This window comes from Oncorhynchus gorbuscha, linkage group LG26 (assembly GCF_021184085.1).
Source record: "Oncorhynchus gorbuscha isolate QuinsamMale2020 ecotype Even-year linkage group LG26, OgorEven_v1.0, whole genome shotgun sequence".
In the NCBI taxonomy this organism is placed as follows: domain Eukaryota; kingdom Metazoa; phylum Chordata; class Actinopteri; order Salmoniformes; family Salmonidae; genus Oncorhynchus; species Oncorhynchus gorbuscha.
The window spans coordinates 33,417,505-33,433,406 of NC_060198.1; the positions used below are offsets into that span (position 1 = coordinate 33,417,505).

The window sequence follows — 15,902 nt, forward strand, 5'->3', positions numbered from 1 at the left end:
GTTAGCCTCGATAATAATTACTTACCCCTAATGTGCAGAAGCGTTTGGTGCTAGCAAAGCTTTTCTGATCATTTGCAGCTTTTCTGATAATTTGTGAGTGTTTAACTGACTTTGTGTCTGCCTGCATTAGCCATTTTTGCTTGTCTGTCCTCGCACTTCAAGGTTCCAATGGTGGCACTGTACCCCCCCTTTCCATCAGCAATCCCCCACCCCCCCCTCGCCACTGGGAACAGCGCTCGATTGGCTCAGTGCTATTTGAATGAACAAGGCCCCCTCCATTCCCTCTCCTCTCCCTCCCTGCCTTCTCAAACACCCTCAGCTCTCGTCTCTATTTATAGCCCTAGCCCCGCCCCTCCCCTGCCACTCGGCAGCTATTTCCAGCTGCCCTGAGCAGCCCAGTCTGTTTGTAAACTCAGTACCGCTTCTCTTCTACCTCTGTGATCTGCAACACAGTGGGGGGGGGGTAGAAGTTACTTGAAAAATAAATGAACAAATGAAAAAAATATAAGGAGATCTAGGCTAGAGGACAACTCCTTTTTTGGAAAGACGCTGCAGGTTTTAATTCGTCTACCACTGGTTGAGGTGATGGGTGGTTCTGGCACGTTCTGACTGCTTTCTCCTCTGTGGCAGATGCAGAGTGCAGCAGCGCTGCCTTTGCGACGAGAACGAGGAGCACACGCTGCAGTAGGAGGAGAGACTAGGAGGTTAACATTCAATGCTGTCAACAAAAGTCTACCTCCCGAACACCGTCTACACAACCTCCTAGTGATCTATTTTCAGCTTCACTCTCTCTCCCCCTCTTCTCTCTCGCTCCTCCTTCTCACTCTCCTCTCGCCATTCGCTGATCTCTCCCGTGGCGCTCTCAGATCTTCGCCGACACAGTGACAGCCAGACTATTGAGCTGACTGTGTCCACGTCTACTCTGCTTGCGACACAGACGACTGGTGCTTTTTGGATGAGATTCGCAGACTTTTTTTTTGTGTGCTGCCTGCTATTTATTTTCCCCAGCTTGACAGTTTTTCATGCGTGGTGTTTTGAGAAGGCTACGTAACTCTAAGAGGGCGGTGTGTATTTTAACTTTGCTGCTCTGAGTGGTTCAGTGCTGGTCTACTCGCCTCTGGCCAAACTACTTGTTTTGTTTCTTCAATAGACTTTGCTGGGAACATCTCTCACTGTTCACTTGGAGACACTACAGTTCTGTTTGAGCCATGGAACTTCAAGGATCTCTCTCCATCAGTAGTTTCATCTCTAGAAGAGGAATTCTGGAGTTTTCTTTAAAGATCTAAGAGGGATTTCGCAGTGTTCACCTTCTCATCTAGTCCAAGGTTTTCTCTCATTTTCTGCTAACTTATACTTGACTGGATAGTGTTTTTTTTCTTTCCCATATGTGTTGGAAGGACACCCTTGCACTGGCATGCTTTTAAGGCCCACCGTGCCGGGGCTGTGCGCAATGTTGCAGACTATCTATGAGACCGAGTCCTGCTTCTCCTCAGACGCCGTGTCCAGCAGGGAGCAACCTCTGGAACTGCTGCCCCAGTCCCAGGTGTCTGCCATGCCCAGTGCTGGTGAGTCATGCAGGGGGTTGAGGGCAGGGGGTGGGTGCATGTCTGAGCAACCTGAGAGGATGTCATTTTTTTTTGTAGGACTGTTGTGACTAGAGGTGTAGTGTTTTTGTCTGTCACCCCATGTTATTGTTGAGGCTGCTTTTGAGCGAAGGACTTTTTAAAAGGAATGCATAGAAACTGACTACGACCACTCAAGTTTTTGACTCTGTCTTCTACAGCTTCTATGTCCTAGTGTGCGCTGAGAGGATGGGGGGATGGATTTACTGCTCACCCGTGCTTAAATCAACAGAGCAGAACGGCTATAGAGCAGCATGTGGGTGGTTCTCTTGCATATGCTCCCCTTGTTTACCCGACACCTGTTCAAATAAGTGGATGTGCGCATTTCCTTTGGTTTTCTAACCTTCATGAATTGTCCCGCTGGCACTGCCCTTGGTACGGTTAATTTGTGAAAAACATGACCGGATAGTGCTAACATTTGGTAATGGTGATTTAGTCATGTTTTAAAGAGCTATTAGAATCTTGGACAATACCTTTTTGGGGACTTTACCTGTTTTGTGTATTCCTGTAAAATAGGTCATAGATGGATGGCTAGGCAAAGGCTGTTTCTTTAAATAAGGTGTTTCCTATTACAACAATGAGCATACGTGTTCTATCGTGTCAAGGACTATGCTCAAGATAAAGTTGGCGCTAGTAAAGGGGGGGGAAAGTAGTGAGTTTACAAAATGCACCAAGGTTTTTCTGCTCTGACTGTCTTGACACCTTGTACTTTAATCCTGTGAAAAGCTTTAGTAACTTTAGTAGAATTTCCCTCGACGTGTGAGGTGATACTTAAGGTGTTTTTGCTCAGGTTTGTAAATGCCAGCCTGTTACAACAACTGGACCCTGTGAAGGGAGGTCTTTGTTGCCCACTGAGACGCATTAGACGAGTCCTTAACACGTAACATGTTTATTAAAAAGCTCCACCATCAAGACCACAGGAAATAAAGGAATGCCAGGTCCTTTGATCGGCTCAACCAGGATCATAAAGTGACGGGGACCTGACCTGCGGCAACACTGGTTAACCTCCACCGGAAGCTTCCTGGCTGCACCTGTTTTAGCAGTGTTACCGTTGCTCAGTCCAGGCATAGGTTTTATGATGATCCAACCTCACACGATATCAGTGGTTTCCTCGTATGATAAATCTGATAGCCTAATATGGGCTTTGTAAATGTTACTGTTTCTCCAGACATACACTACCGTTCAAAAGTTTGGGGTCGCTTAGAAATTTCCTTGTTTTTGAAGAAAAGCAAAGCAAATTGTCTATTAAAATAACATGAAATAGATCAGAAATACAGTGTAGACATTGTTAATGTTGTACATTTCTATTGTAGCTGGAAACGTGGAGTTAATTTTCATTGAATATCTACATAGGCGTACAGAGGCCCATTATCAGCAATCACTCCTGTGTTCCAATGACACATTGTAAGCTAATCCTAGCTTATAATTTTAAAAGGCTAATTGATCATTAGAAAATCCTTTTGCAATTATGTTAGCACAGCTGAAAACTGTTCTGATTTTAAAGAAGCAATAAAACTGTCCTTCTTTAGACTAGTTGAGTATCTGCAGCATCAGCATTTGTGGGTTCGATTTACAGGCTCAAAATGGCCAGAAACAAATAACTTTCTATATATATATATATATATATATATATATCTATATATATATATCTATATATATATATATCTATATATATATCTATATATATATCTATATATATATATATATATCTATATATATATCTATATATATATCTATATATATCTATATATATATCTCTATATATATCTATCTCTATATCTATATATATCTATATCTATATATATCTATATCTCTATATCTCTATATATATATATCTATATATATATATCTATATATATCTCTATTTATCTCAGACTCTATTTATCCAATATCTCTATATATATATACTTAGTCATGTGTGCATACATTCTACGTATGGGTGGTCCCGGGGATCGAACCCACTACCCTGGCGTTACAAGCGCCATGCTCTACCAACTGAGCTACAGAGGGACCACTTTCTTCTGAAACTCGTCAGTCTATTCTTGTTCTGAGAAATTAAGGCTATTCTATGTGAGAAATTGCCAAGAAACTGAAGATCTTGTACAACGCTGTGTACTACTCCCTTCACAGAACAGAGCAAACGGGCCCTAACCAGAATAGAAAGAGTAGCGGGAGGCCCCGGTGCATAACTGAGCAAGAGGACAAGTACATTAGTGTCTAGTTTGACAAACCGACGCCTCACAAGTCCTCAAATGGCAGCTTCATGAAATAGTACCCGCAAAACACCAGTCTCAACGTCAACAGCGAAGAGGCGAGACTGGGATGCTGGCTTTCTAGGCAGAGTTGCAAAGAAAAAGCCATATCTCAGACTGGCCAATGAAAAGATTACAATGGGCAAAAGAACCAATCTAAGTTTGAGGTGCTCGGATCACAAAGAACATTCGTGAGACGCAGAAAAAATAAAAAGATGCTGAGGAGTACTTGACGCCATCTATCAAGCATGGTGGAGGCAATGTGACGGTCTGGGGGTGCGTTGGTGGTAGTAAAGTGTGAGATTTGTACAGAGTAAAAGGGATCTTGAAGTAAGGCCATCACTCCATTTTGCAACGCCATGCTGTACCTTGTGGACGGCGCTTAATTGGAGCTAATTTCCTCCTACGACATGACAATGACCCAAAGCACCGCTCCAAACTATGCAATAACTATTTAGGGAAGAAGTCGTCAGCTGGCATTCTAGCTGTGCTGGCCACTCCATTATAGTCACCGGATCTCAACCCTATTGAGCTGTTGTGGGAGCAGCTTGACCGTATGGTACATATGTGCCCATCAAGTCAATCCAATTTGTGGGAGGTGCTTCAGGAAGCATGGGGTGAAATCTCTTCAGATTACTTCCAACAAATTGACAACTAGAATGCCAAAGGCCTGCAAGGCTGTAATTGCTGCAACTGGAGGATTCTTTGACGAAAGCAAAGTTTGAACACAATTATTATTAATTATCTAAATTTAAAATCCTTATTTATAACCCTGTCAACTTCTTGACTATATTTCCTATTAATTTTGCAACTCATTTCATGTAATGTTTTCATGGAAAACAAAGGACATTTCTAAGTGACCACAAACTCGAACGGTTGTGTATGATAATCCAACCTCCATGATATCAGTGACTTGAAGGGCTCCATAACTGGTGCTGACCATTCTAATTGGCTAGAGGTGAATCTATGCCCTTGCTCCTTCCATATGCCCTAACGTATTGGGACTAATCTGCCATTTACTCCATGATGTGAACTGTGGTTATATAAGTAGCAGGCGTACGACTGTCTACCCTATACCTTTTAATGGTTTGCCTTTGTTTCTGTGCCTGGTGTATTTGTTAGTGTGTAAGCTGCATGCAGTAAGCTGTTTTGTCACTGGAGAAAAAGTGTCATCAGGTGGTGTGTGTGTGTTGGTTTGACTATCACTGTGGACAACAGATGGCTCTCTCTGATTTTAGGAGTGCATTCTAGTTTACAGGGAAAGGCTTTATGTGCGACTGACGCTCAACCAGTGCATTAGACTCTTGCTGCATATGGTAATTTATTTGTTTTTTTGTGGGTAATTTTTACCCCCTATTTTATACCCAATCTCGTGATCACCATCTTCTCCCTGCAACTCCCCAATGGGCTCGGGAGAGGCGAAGGTCGGGTCATGCGTCCTCCAAAACATGACCCGCAAAGCCGTGCTTCTTAACACCTGCTCGCTTAACCCGGAAGCCAGCTTGCAAGCGCCCGGCCTGCTAGAAGTAGTCGCTTGAGCGAGAGGAGTCAACTTATGCCTACCCCCCCCCCCCGAAGACTGCTGCGACATTTTAGAGGCTTGGCAATATTTTGTATTAATCAAACCTTGGTTTAGATCATGGAAAAGCAGCACTTGCTGCTGCAGATCAGAGGGAATCATAAAGGATTAGATGGATTACAGATTTGCAACTGAATGGGTGACTGAATGAATTTGCAGCAACCAGATACCTGACCCTGTCAAACCTGCCGTTCTGTTTCAGACAAAAATCACACTGACGGTCTTCAAAGAAAAAATCAATGATGAGTGAACTCCTTAGTTGGGTGGCAATTAGAGCTAGGTGATAGGTGAGCAAAATAAATTAGATTGATTTGTCACTGGCTTGGTCTCCTGAAAATCCTCCTGTATTTATATAACTTACTGAGCTGTCGACATGTTTATGCACACAAACTAGGCTACATGTCCTGTATTTTAAGAATCTGCATCAGAAATGTAATTGCGTGTTAAAGTAAATTTAAGAGATGTTCAGACTTATTTAATGTTCACTGTATTTCAAGTGATTTAACGGTAAACAGCACATTCTTCAGCACAACAATAACTCTTCAAATATTTATCACAAGCTCTTAACCAACAATGCCGTTAAAAGAAATAGTTCAAATATGTACTAAATAAAAAAATCTAAAAGTAACACAAATTACATAACTATAACGAGGCTATAAATTATCTTGTACTCTGTGTTGAGGGGTACAGGTTAGTCAAGGTAATTTGTACATAGGGGTAAAGTGACTATGCATAGATAATAAGCAGCGAGTAGTAGCAGTGTAAAAACAAAGGGAGGTCAATGTAAATAGTCCGGGTGGCCATTTTGATTAGATGTTCAGCAGTCTTATGGCTTTGGGGTAGAAGCTGTTAATGTGGGCCTGTTCGGCACTCCTTTTCCCTTTAGTCCACGATCAGCTCCTTCGTCTTGCTAGACTTAGTGGCTAGACTTGGGAGCAGCATACACTTGGAGATCTGATATAGCTGATTTTGGCTTGGAGGTCTATATCATCATTAGGCTATATCATTGTATCACACCATGTGAAATCACTGGCATGCAAACATGGATCTGTTTCTCCCTCCTGGTCATTTCACTTCAACATGACTTTCAGTGATCAGCCTGTGACTTCATTATGTTATCGCCCTCTTCCTGCAGCTGGCTGTCACCACCCTCTACTTTGCCTTGTACATCTGTACAGTGGTCAGAGGTCTATTCTCACTGGATGAGGTAGAACATTGATTTGTTCCAGTTTCTTTGAATGATGCTGCGGTGATGTCAACGAGGGATTGTTGGGGCTTATATGGGGCCAAGAACAAGGTCGCGAGGCCGCAAAACACTTTCACAGTCATGCATTTTAACAAATTGCTTTAGTGGCACAAGGTGCTTTGTCACAGTTATGCCTCTGTCAGTAGTCACTACCTTGTAATTGTTCACTGCCTTGGTCCTCCAAAGTGATCACAGTAATCATGATGCAAATTGTACATATTTGAAAAACGTTCTTCTCAAAAAGACTCAATCAGGCTGAGAAGCTAATAGGCTCGTATTGAAACTTGAGTTCAGTTCTTGCCAACTCTGTCATGACTGTTGCAATCCAGCTATACAGTTGGAGCCCTTTTTTAAAGCCCTGCATGTTCTGAGCCTCTTGGCCGGTTGCTACGTCAAAACGGTTTTGGAGTTTGCAGATGTTTTTCTTAGAGCAGGTAATATGCTAGCACGAGGCTACGCACTGCAGCCAGCTGCTGGGGGCTACCCACAACCCTCACTGCATCAGGGACCTGTAATTATGAGCAGGCAAGTGCAGACGTATGCGTCGGAACTGTAATCCAACCAGGAATCACTAGGGCCTTTCATGTGGTCCAGATCCTTATTGAGATGGAATGTTTGATAGTCCCGTTTACACCGACAATCCCTTTCTGAAACAACCCATGATCTCACCATTAGCTCTCATTCTTCCACTCTATGCAGGCAAGGTACTAGGCATGGCTGGTTCCTTGGATATGATGATTGGTAGTTTGAATTGTAGCTAATTTAGTAGGCCTAATCTTTTTTAGAAATCCCTAATTTTAGTTTCAATATGCCATGCTCAAATTAGATGTGCCTTGTGATAGGCCTAATTAAAGGGTTGTCTTAAAGCCTCTTGTCGTTTAGTCATACTCTGCTTGATTTGTTGTGGCCCTTTTTCTGACGGATCCAAAATGGCTTATTTAGTCCATTCAAACTGCATTATGAATCATATGGGGCCTTGGGTAACAGTTTTATGAATTTTGAATGTTCTGTGTATGTTTTCTGTTTCAAGATGGATACAAGAGTTATGAGGGGTAAAAATGTATGGAGGGACTGACTGCAGAGCAGGCCTGCTGTGTTCTCGCTGTCCTGTACATGAGTCTTATACTCTGCTCTCCACAAGTAGAGGAACTTTGCTACCCACCAACAGTGATGTGTGTGTGTGGGGGAATATTCACAGTATTATTTGAGTACTAAGCTTGTTTTCTTCCTAGAGGTTGCTAAATCAAGACAAATTTAAATATAGCAGTGCCCCCCCCCCCCCCCCCCGTCACCACCAGGGCTTGTCAACCCGCAGCACTCTCCCCCCCTCTTATGTTCCAGTGCTATAATGGGTGCCCAGGCATGTCACGCCTGTTTACCAGCACTGTGCTGTGCTCTCTTCCATGTCTGGGATGGTGGAGTTGGGTGGGTGTGTGTGTGTCTGTACATGCGTGGTGTGTTCCCAGACAATCATCTCTTACCTTACCAACATTGCTACCTGCCCTGCACTCCACGATCAATGGGATGTGTCACAGATACTGTCCTGGAACTGTCTTCACCTCAGCTGGCTGTCATGAAGCATTACCTACTGACCAACAGTCTCTGACAACCTTCGCTCTAGATAGGCTATGTTGTTGAGCTGACTAGATTATAATTAGGTTTATTGTGTAATTTACTCAATCAGTGTTGGTCAAATAGAAGTCATATCTGCTGAATCCTTTCTCTTAATCAACTCTTATCTAAAAAAAAAATTGATTTTTAGATTGTGATAGGCCCATTTCTGATCAGAAATTCTTATAGGAATGTACGAACATTTTATCCCATACTAATGTACGAACATTTTATCCCATACTAATGCTAAAAATATTGTAATGGGAGTCGACTCTTACCTGATATTGTTAGTGGTAGTAATTAGAGTAGTCCTATTATGGTTGGGGGTATATTTATAGGCAGGATATTATTGCAGAAAAGCATTTATGTGAGTGCGCCCACTCAAAGTTTGGGGTCACTTAGATATGTCCTTTGTTTTCCATGAAAACATACATGAAATTAGTTGCAAACCGAATAGGAAATATTGTCAAGATGTTGACAAGGTTATAAATAATGATTACATTTTTTAAAGTCTCCTTCAAACTTTGCTTTTGTCAAAGAATCCTCCAGTTGCAGCCTTGCAGACCTTTGGCATTCTAGTTGTCAATTTGTTGAGGTAATCTGAAAAGATTTCACCCCATGCTTCCTGAAGCCCCTCCCACAAATTGGAGTGGCTTGATGGGCACTTATGTACCATACGGTCAAGCTGCTCCCACAACAGCTCAATAGGGTTGAGATCCGGTGACTGCTGGCCACTTCATTATAGACCGAATAACAGCTGACTGCTTCTTCCCTAAATAGTTATTGCATAGTTTGGAGCTGTGCTTTGGGTCATTGTCATGTCGTAGGAGGAAATTAGCTCCAATTAAGTGCCGTAAACAGGGTACAGCATTGGCGTTGCAAAATGGAGTGATAGCCTTACTTCAAGATCCCTTTTACCCTGTACAAATCTCCCACTTTACTACCACCAACGCACCCCCAGACCGTCACATTGCCTCCACCATGCTTGATAGATGGCGTCAAGTACTCCTCAGCATCTTTTTATTTTTTCTGCGTCTCACGAATGTTCTTTGTGATCCGAGCACCTCAAACTTAGATTGGTTCTTTTGCCCATTGTAATCTTTTCATTGGCCAGTCTGAGATATGGCTTTTTCTTTGCAACTCTGCCTAGAAAGCCAGCATCCCAGTCTCGCCTCTTCGCTGTTGACGTTGAGACTGGTGTTTTGCGGGTACTATTTCATGAAGCTGCCAGTTGAGGACTTGTGAGGCGTCGGTTTGTCAAACTAGACACTAATGTACTTGTCCTCTTGCTCAGTTATGCACCGGGGCCTCCCGCTACTCTTTCTATTCTGGTTAGAGCCCGTTTGCTCTGTTCTGTGAAGGGTGTAGTACACAGCGTTGTACAAGATCTTCAGTTTCTTGGCAATTTCTCACATAGAATAGCCTTAATTTCTCAGAACAAGAATAGACTGACGAGTTTCAGAAGAAAGTTATTTGTTTCTGGCCATTTTGAGCCTGTAAATCGAACCCACAAATGATTCAATTTTTTTATTTAACCTTTATTTAACCAGGTAGGCTAGTTGAGAACAAGTTCTCATTTACAACTGCGACCTGGCCAAGATAAAAGCAAAGCAGTTCGACACATACAATAATACAGCTGCACATGGACTAAACAGTCAATAATACAGTAGAAAGTCTATATACAGTGTGCAAATAAGGGAGTTAAGGCAATAAATAGGCCATAGTGGTGAAATAATTACAATATAGCAATTAAACACTGGAGTGATAGATGTGCAGAAGATGAATGTGCAAGTAGAGATACTGGGATGCAAATGAGCTAGATAAATACAGTATGGGGATGAGGTAGTTGTATGGGCTGTTTACAGAAGGGCCATGTACAGGTGCAGTGATTTGTGAGCTGCTCTGATAGCTGGTCTTTAAAGTTAGTGAGGGAGATATATCTCCAGCTTCAGTGATTTATTATGATTTTGGCATGTTTTTGGCAGTTTGTCCCAGTCAGTTTGTCCCAGTCATTGGCAGAAGAGAACTGGAAGGAAAGGCGGCCAATTGAGGAATTGGCTTTGGGGGTGACCAGTGAAATATACCTGCTGGAGCACGTGCTACGGGTGGGTGCTGCTATGGTGACCAGTGAGTTGAGACAAGGCGGGGCTTTACCTAGCAAAGTCTTGTAGATGACCTGGAGCCAGTAGGTTTGGCGACGAATATGAAGCGAGAGCCAGCCAACAAGAGCATACAGGTCACAGTGGGGGGGTAGTATATGGGGCTTTTACAAAACACATGGCACTGTGATAGACTGCATCAAATTTGTTGTGTAGAGTGTCAGTGGCTATTTTGTAAATGACATCGCTGAAGTCGAGGATCTGTAGGATGGTCAGTTTTAGGAGGGCATGTTTGGCAGCATGAGTGAAGGATGCTTTGTTGCGAAATAGGAAGCCAATTCTAGATTTAATTTTGGATGGGAGATGCTTAATGTGAGTCTGGAAGGAGAGTTTTCAGTCTAACCAGACACCTAGAATATGTGGACCGCTACAAATGCGTACAGATAAGTCAGAACCGTCCATAATAGTGATGCTGGGTGGGTGGGTGGGTGGGCGGGCAGGTGCAGGCAGTGATCGGTTGAAGAGCATGCATTTAGTTTAATTGCATTTAAGAGCAGTTTGAGGCGGGTGGTTTAAGTCTCCAAAGAAGGGCCAGAAGTACACCGAATGGTGTTGTCTCCGTAGAGGTGGATCAAAGAATCACCAGCAGCAAGAGTGAAGACATTGATGTATACAGAGAAGAGAGTCGGCCTGAGAATTGAACCCTGTAGCACCCCAATAGACTGCCAGAGGTCCGGACAACAGGCTCTCTGATTTGACACACTGAACTCTGTCTGAGAAGTAGTTGGTGAACCAGGCGAGGCAGTCCTTTGCGAAACCAAGGCTGAGTCTGCCGATAAGAATGTGGTGATTGACAGTCGAAAGCTTTGGCCAGGTCGATGAAGACTGCTGCACAGTATTGTGTCTTATATCGGTTTCTTTTAACATGAGTCTTCAATATTCCCAGGTAAGAAGTTTTAGGTTGTCGTTATTATAGGACTATTTCTCGCTACCATTTGTATTTCATTAACCTTTGACTATTGGATGTTCTTATAGGCACTTTAGTATTGCCAGTGTAACAGTATAGCTTCCGTCCCTCTCCTCGCTCGAACCAGGAACACAATGACAACAGCCACCTTTGAAGCAGCGTTACCCATGCAGAGCAAGGGGAACAACTACTTCAAGTCTCAGAGCGAGTGACGTCACCATTTGAAACGCTATTAGCGCGCACCCCGCTAACTAGCTAGCCATTTCACAAACGGTTATACCAGCCTAATCTCGGGGGTTGATAGGCTTGAAGTCATAAACAGCTCAATGCTTGAAGCATTGAGAAGAGCTGCTGGCAAATCGCACAAAAGTGCTGTTTGAATGAATGCTTACCAGCCTGCTTGCTGCCTAACACTGCTCAGTCAGACTACTCTATCAAATCATAGACTTTGTTATAACATAACACAGAGATACGAGCATTAGGTCATTAATATGGTCGAATCTGGAAACTATCATCTCGAAAACGAGACGTTTATTCTTTCAGTGAAATACGGAACCGTTCCGTATTTTGTCTAACGGGTGGCATCCCTAAGCCTAAATATTCCTGTTACATTGCACAACCTTCAATGTTATTTCATAATTATGTAAAATTCTGGCAAATTAGGAGGCCCAAACTGTTGCATTTTCCTTGACTCTGCGTGCAATGAAAATTTAAATGGTGACACAATTTCACCTGGTTAATATTGCCTGCTAACCTGGATTTTAAAAAAAGCTAAATATGCAGGTTTAAAAATATACTTCTGTGTATTGATTTTTAAGAAAGGCGTTGATGTTTATGGTTAGGTACTCATTGGAGCAACGATACGCACCGCATCGATTATACGCAACGCAGGACATGCTAGATAGTACTAGTACTATCATCAACCATGTGTAGTTAACTAGTGATTGATTGATTTGTTTTTTATAAGATAAGTTTAATGCTAGCTAGCTACTTACCTTGGCTTACTGCATTCGCGTAACAGGCAGGCTCCTCAGAGTGCAATGTAAGGCAGGAGGTTAGAGCGTTGGACTAGTTAACTGTAAGGTTGCCAGATTGAATCCCCGAGCTGACAAGGTAAAAATCTGTCATTCTTCCCCTGAACGAGGCAGTTAACCCACCGTCCTAGGCCATCATTGAAAATAAGAATGTGTTCTTAACTGACTTGACTAGTTAAATAAAGATGAAATAAAGGTGTAAAGACCAGACCTGAATACAACTATTGATGCTCCCCTCCTAGCATTCAAAAGCCCTAGACAGGTCGGATACAAGTATGTGCCATTTTGCCCGACACACCCGGACGGGGATGAAGGACTACCTCAATAGGAAGTGTCCCATTGGTGGCGTGGCAGGGTTGTGGGTGGGTGGCTGGTGCACTGATGCATTCATCCTGGCTGACACCAGAGACGCCCTGGCGGACCAGCTGTCCCCAGACTCTCGTTACCCACACAGAGTCCTCCGCTGCGTACCAGGGAACTCCAGTCGGGACTCGATCTGCTCTCCAAATATTGATTCATGCATTTGTTCTGAAACTGTCACTGAGCGGAGCTCCCTCTGGGAGGGACCAGGGTCCTGTCAGTGCCTTTTTGCCTCCTGCATGTGATCCCAAGGACTGTCTTTTAATATCTGTTTTGAAGGGCAACTGTTATAAAATGTGTATCCAACAGAGGGAGAGAATGTTGGGGTGTGTTGATGTCTGCATGTGTTATTGTGGTGTTGGACAAATTTATCTTGGTCATCCGAGGTTAGTGGTTCGCAGCAATTGACTACATTACAAATCACTGTGGTGACTATTCAAACCCAAATGGATTGGCATTTATATGGGTACGTTCCATGGGCACCCCAGATGCCAAGGAGGGCAAAATGCTTTGCTGTTGAATCCAGCAGGAGGTGGCACACACTTCAACCTCTCTTGGTTCTTGTCTCCAGTACACTGGTATCACGTGTTTCTGTGTGTGAACATGTAACTTCATCCTGCAGCAGACTCCACTGTTGTGGCTGAGAAGCAGCGAGGCCACAGGGGTTCTATTTTAGCTCCGAGAAAGTCAGACTTCATTAAAGGCTGGCGCTATTTATATCGCTGACAAATAAAGTTGTGTGAATCCTGAAGGGGTCCATGATCACTGCTTTTAGCCCAGGGGGATGGTACCCTCTTTTGAGCAGATGGGCAGCTGAAGGACTTTCTCTGGATCAGGCCACAATACACACCCATTAATATCAAGAGGCCTTTACTGGCTATCTTGGCTATGCCCAAGATAATTTGTTTTTAAAGTTGAGGTCTATGATTTATGAATAGAATGTTTCTATACAAATGTTTTCCTTGGACGCGTCCAAGGCTCCCCTAAGAGAGTGTGACACTAGATTTTTAAATAAAAGGATGTGCTTCAAAACAAAAACTCACTTATGTTTCAGGGATTTTCTTTGTAAAATAAACCACTGCCAATGCGCAGCTGCAGCTTCTGAGGGATCATATTATTACAAAATAATTACGTGCGTCACTATAAAATGCTGGTCTGTTTTATTTTTTATTTGGGTATGAGGAGCTCTATCTCAACTGGGATATATTCAAACCGAGCCAAACCCTCCCCTACCGCTAAAAAGCGGTATGAAATGAATTCCGCACCACACATAGAAGTTTACCCAGAAAACAACATTCCTCTCATGCAAGCGTTTGACGTCAATGCCGGAACATTTATAGAACATGTAAACAGTGGCAGACTCTCAGGTCAGTGCTTAGCGATGACATTTCATCGTCTCAATGTTTATACTTTCCATAATTTCCCCCCCTCTTTTCAAAAGGAAGGCTATCCCATGTGTCTAACAAATCAACCCTTCAGGGATTGTGTGCACCAGAGTGTGTTTGTGTAGGCTACTTCATTTGAATGGGACAGTGTTTGGAGTGTGCTGGAGTAGAGTGCCTTATGTTCAAGGCTCAACATTCTTTATGGTTCAGGTTAAACGGAGACGACAACAGGGAGCTGTTTGCTGTAGGAAAACTCAGAATCTTCCAAGAATTTTCCTTTCAAATTCTTTAGTCTGGGTGAAGGCCTGAATTTCAGCAAGCCATGTCCCCATCGCATGACTATCCGGGCAGCAGCAATCTGTAATCCACTCCCATTATGGCTCATTATGTTCGAACATCCATGCAATGCTACATGGCGATCAACAGTTGCATACCAAAGGGAGAATCAAAGGAACAGGCAAGCTACTGGCTAAATGGGGGGGGGGGGGGGGGCTTCCTCCAGGAAAAAAAACTAGTTTCTTGTTTTCCCAGAGCAAGGCGCTACCCCTGCAGAAGGCCTGCCAAGGCTTTGGGGGTTCCTGAGGCACATAAATCACACAGGCTATTTACAACCTCCTCTATTAGCATCAGGATGAGGCTCCGACCGCTATAAGACTGTTCCAAAGGACGTAAATATAGGCTATCACCCTGCCTGTGCTCTCTCTCTAGTCTTTCCCACTTTTTAATCTGGGCACCATTTTTGACAAAACTGAACAGATCAGGCCAGCTTCTGTTTCGAACCTCCTTCTCTTTCTCCGCTCTCTCTCTCTTCGCTGTGTGTGGCTAACAAGGAGAGGATGCAGAGCAGATTTGACAGGGCAACCTACCTCATGTTGCTTTGTGCTATTTCTGGAAAGCAATATTCATGCTGTTTTTCTGTGTTTTTTTCCCCCCCGTGTCTTGCTTACTCTCTCGTCTTTCCAAAGTGTGGTTGGTGTAGCGTTGCTAAAGAAAAGAACCATGACGTAAGCTGCACCCTCTGTTTTGCAGACCTAAAAAAAGAGCCTGTAAAGAAAGCTTGTAACAACTTGAATAATATATGGCTGCACTTCAGACTGTACGTTCCTAGCTGAGTGGAATGATCGATCAGTCGTCACGAGGAGGTGGCACATGCTTGACTATTGACACAGCCGTGTGTTTGACTCATGGACAGAGAGGACGCAACAGTGATAAATATAGTGCGTAGCTATACTTATGCTAATAAAACTCTTAACAAGACCTGTACTTTTTGCAGAATTTTGGACTGCAGAGGTTGACCATTTTTGGCCAAATAAGCAGATGATACTTCTATTGACAAATTATCCTATTTACACTTTGTAGTCAATTTTCACACCTATAATAAATGTTTCTGACTCTGATTTCAAAGGGATTAGTTGATTTTTAGGGGCAGTTGCTCTTTGTGTTTTCCACATGAACAGATCTAGCTAGATCAAAGCCTGTACTCTGCAAGGGAATGCCATATTCCCTTTTGTAGCTGCCTCTGCAGCATCCGCATCCAAGACTGAGATAGCAGGGATGAGCTGGAAGCTACTGAGCGAGTAGCAATCAAAAATTTGGAAAAACCCAAAATAGAAGCGTGCACTTTTAAAAGCGCAGTGTGCTATCCCTTCTGCCCCCCCCCCCCAGTGCATTATTAATCCAGGGTTATTTATAACAGACATTTTTCGCAGGCAGACTTTGTTCTGTCGCTGCTTGTCTAATCTCTGCT

At 43.2% G+C, this 15,902-nt stretch overlaps 1 protein-coding gene across 1 annotated transcript in view; it reads left to right on the plus strand.

The window, feature by feature from the left end:
• The first annotated feature begins 693 nt into the window (after nucleotides 1-693).
• Nucleotides 694-15,902, plus strand: part of LOC124015412 (histone deacetylase 5-like) — a 52,896-nt gene continuing 37,687 nt past the window's right edge. The window contains 1 exon segment of the mRNA XM_046330581.1: nucleotides 694-1,565. Coding sequence (XP_046186537.1) covers nucleotides 1,451-1,565 — 115 coding nt within the window. The 5' untranslated portion in view covers nucleotides 694-1,450.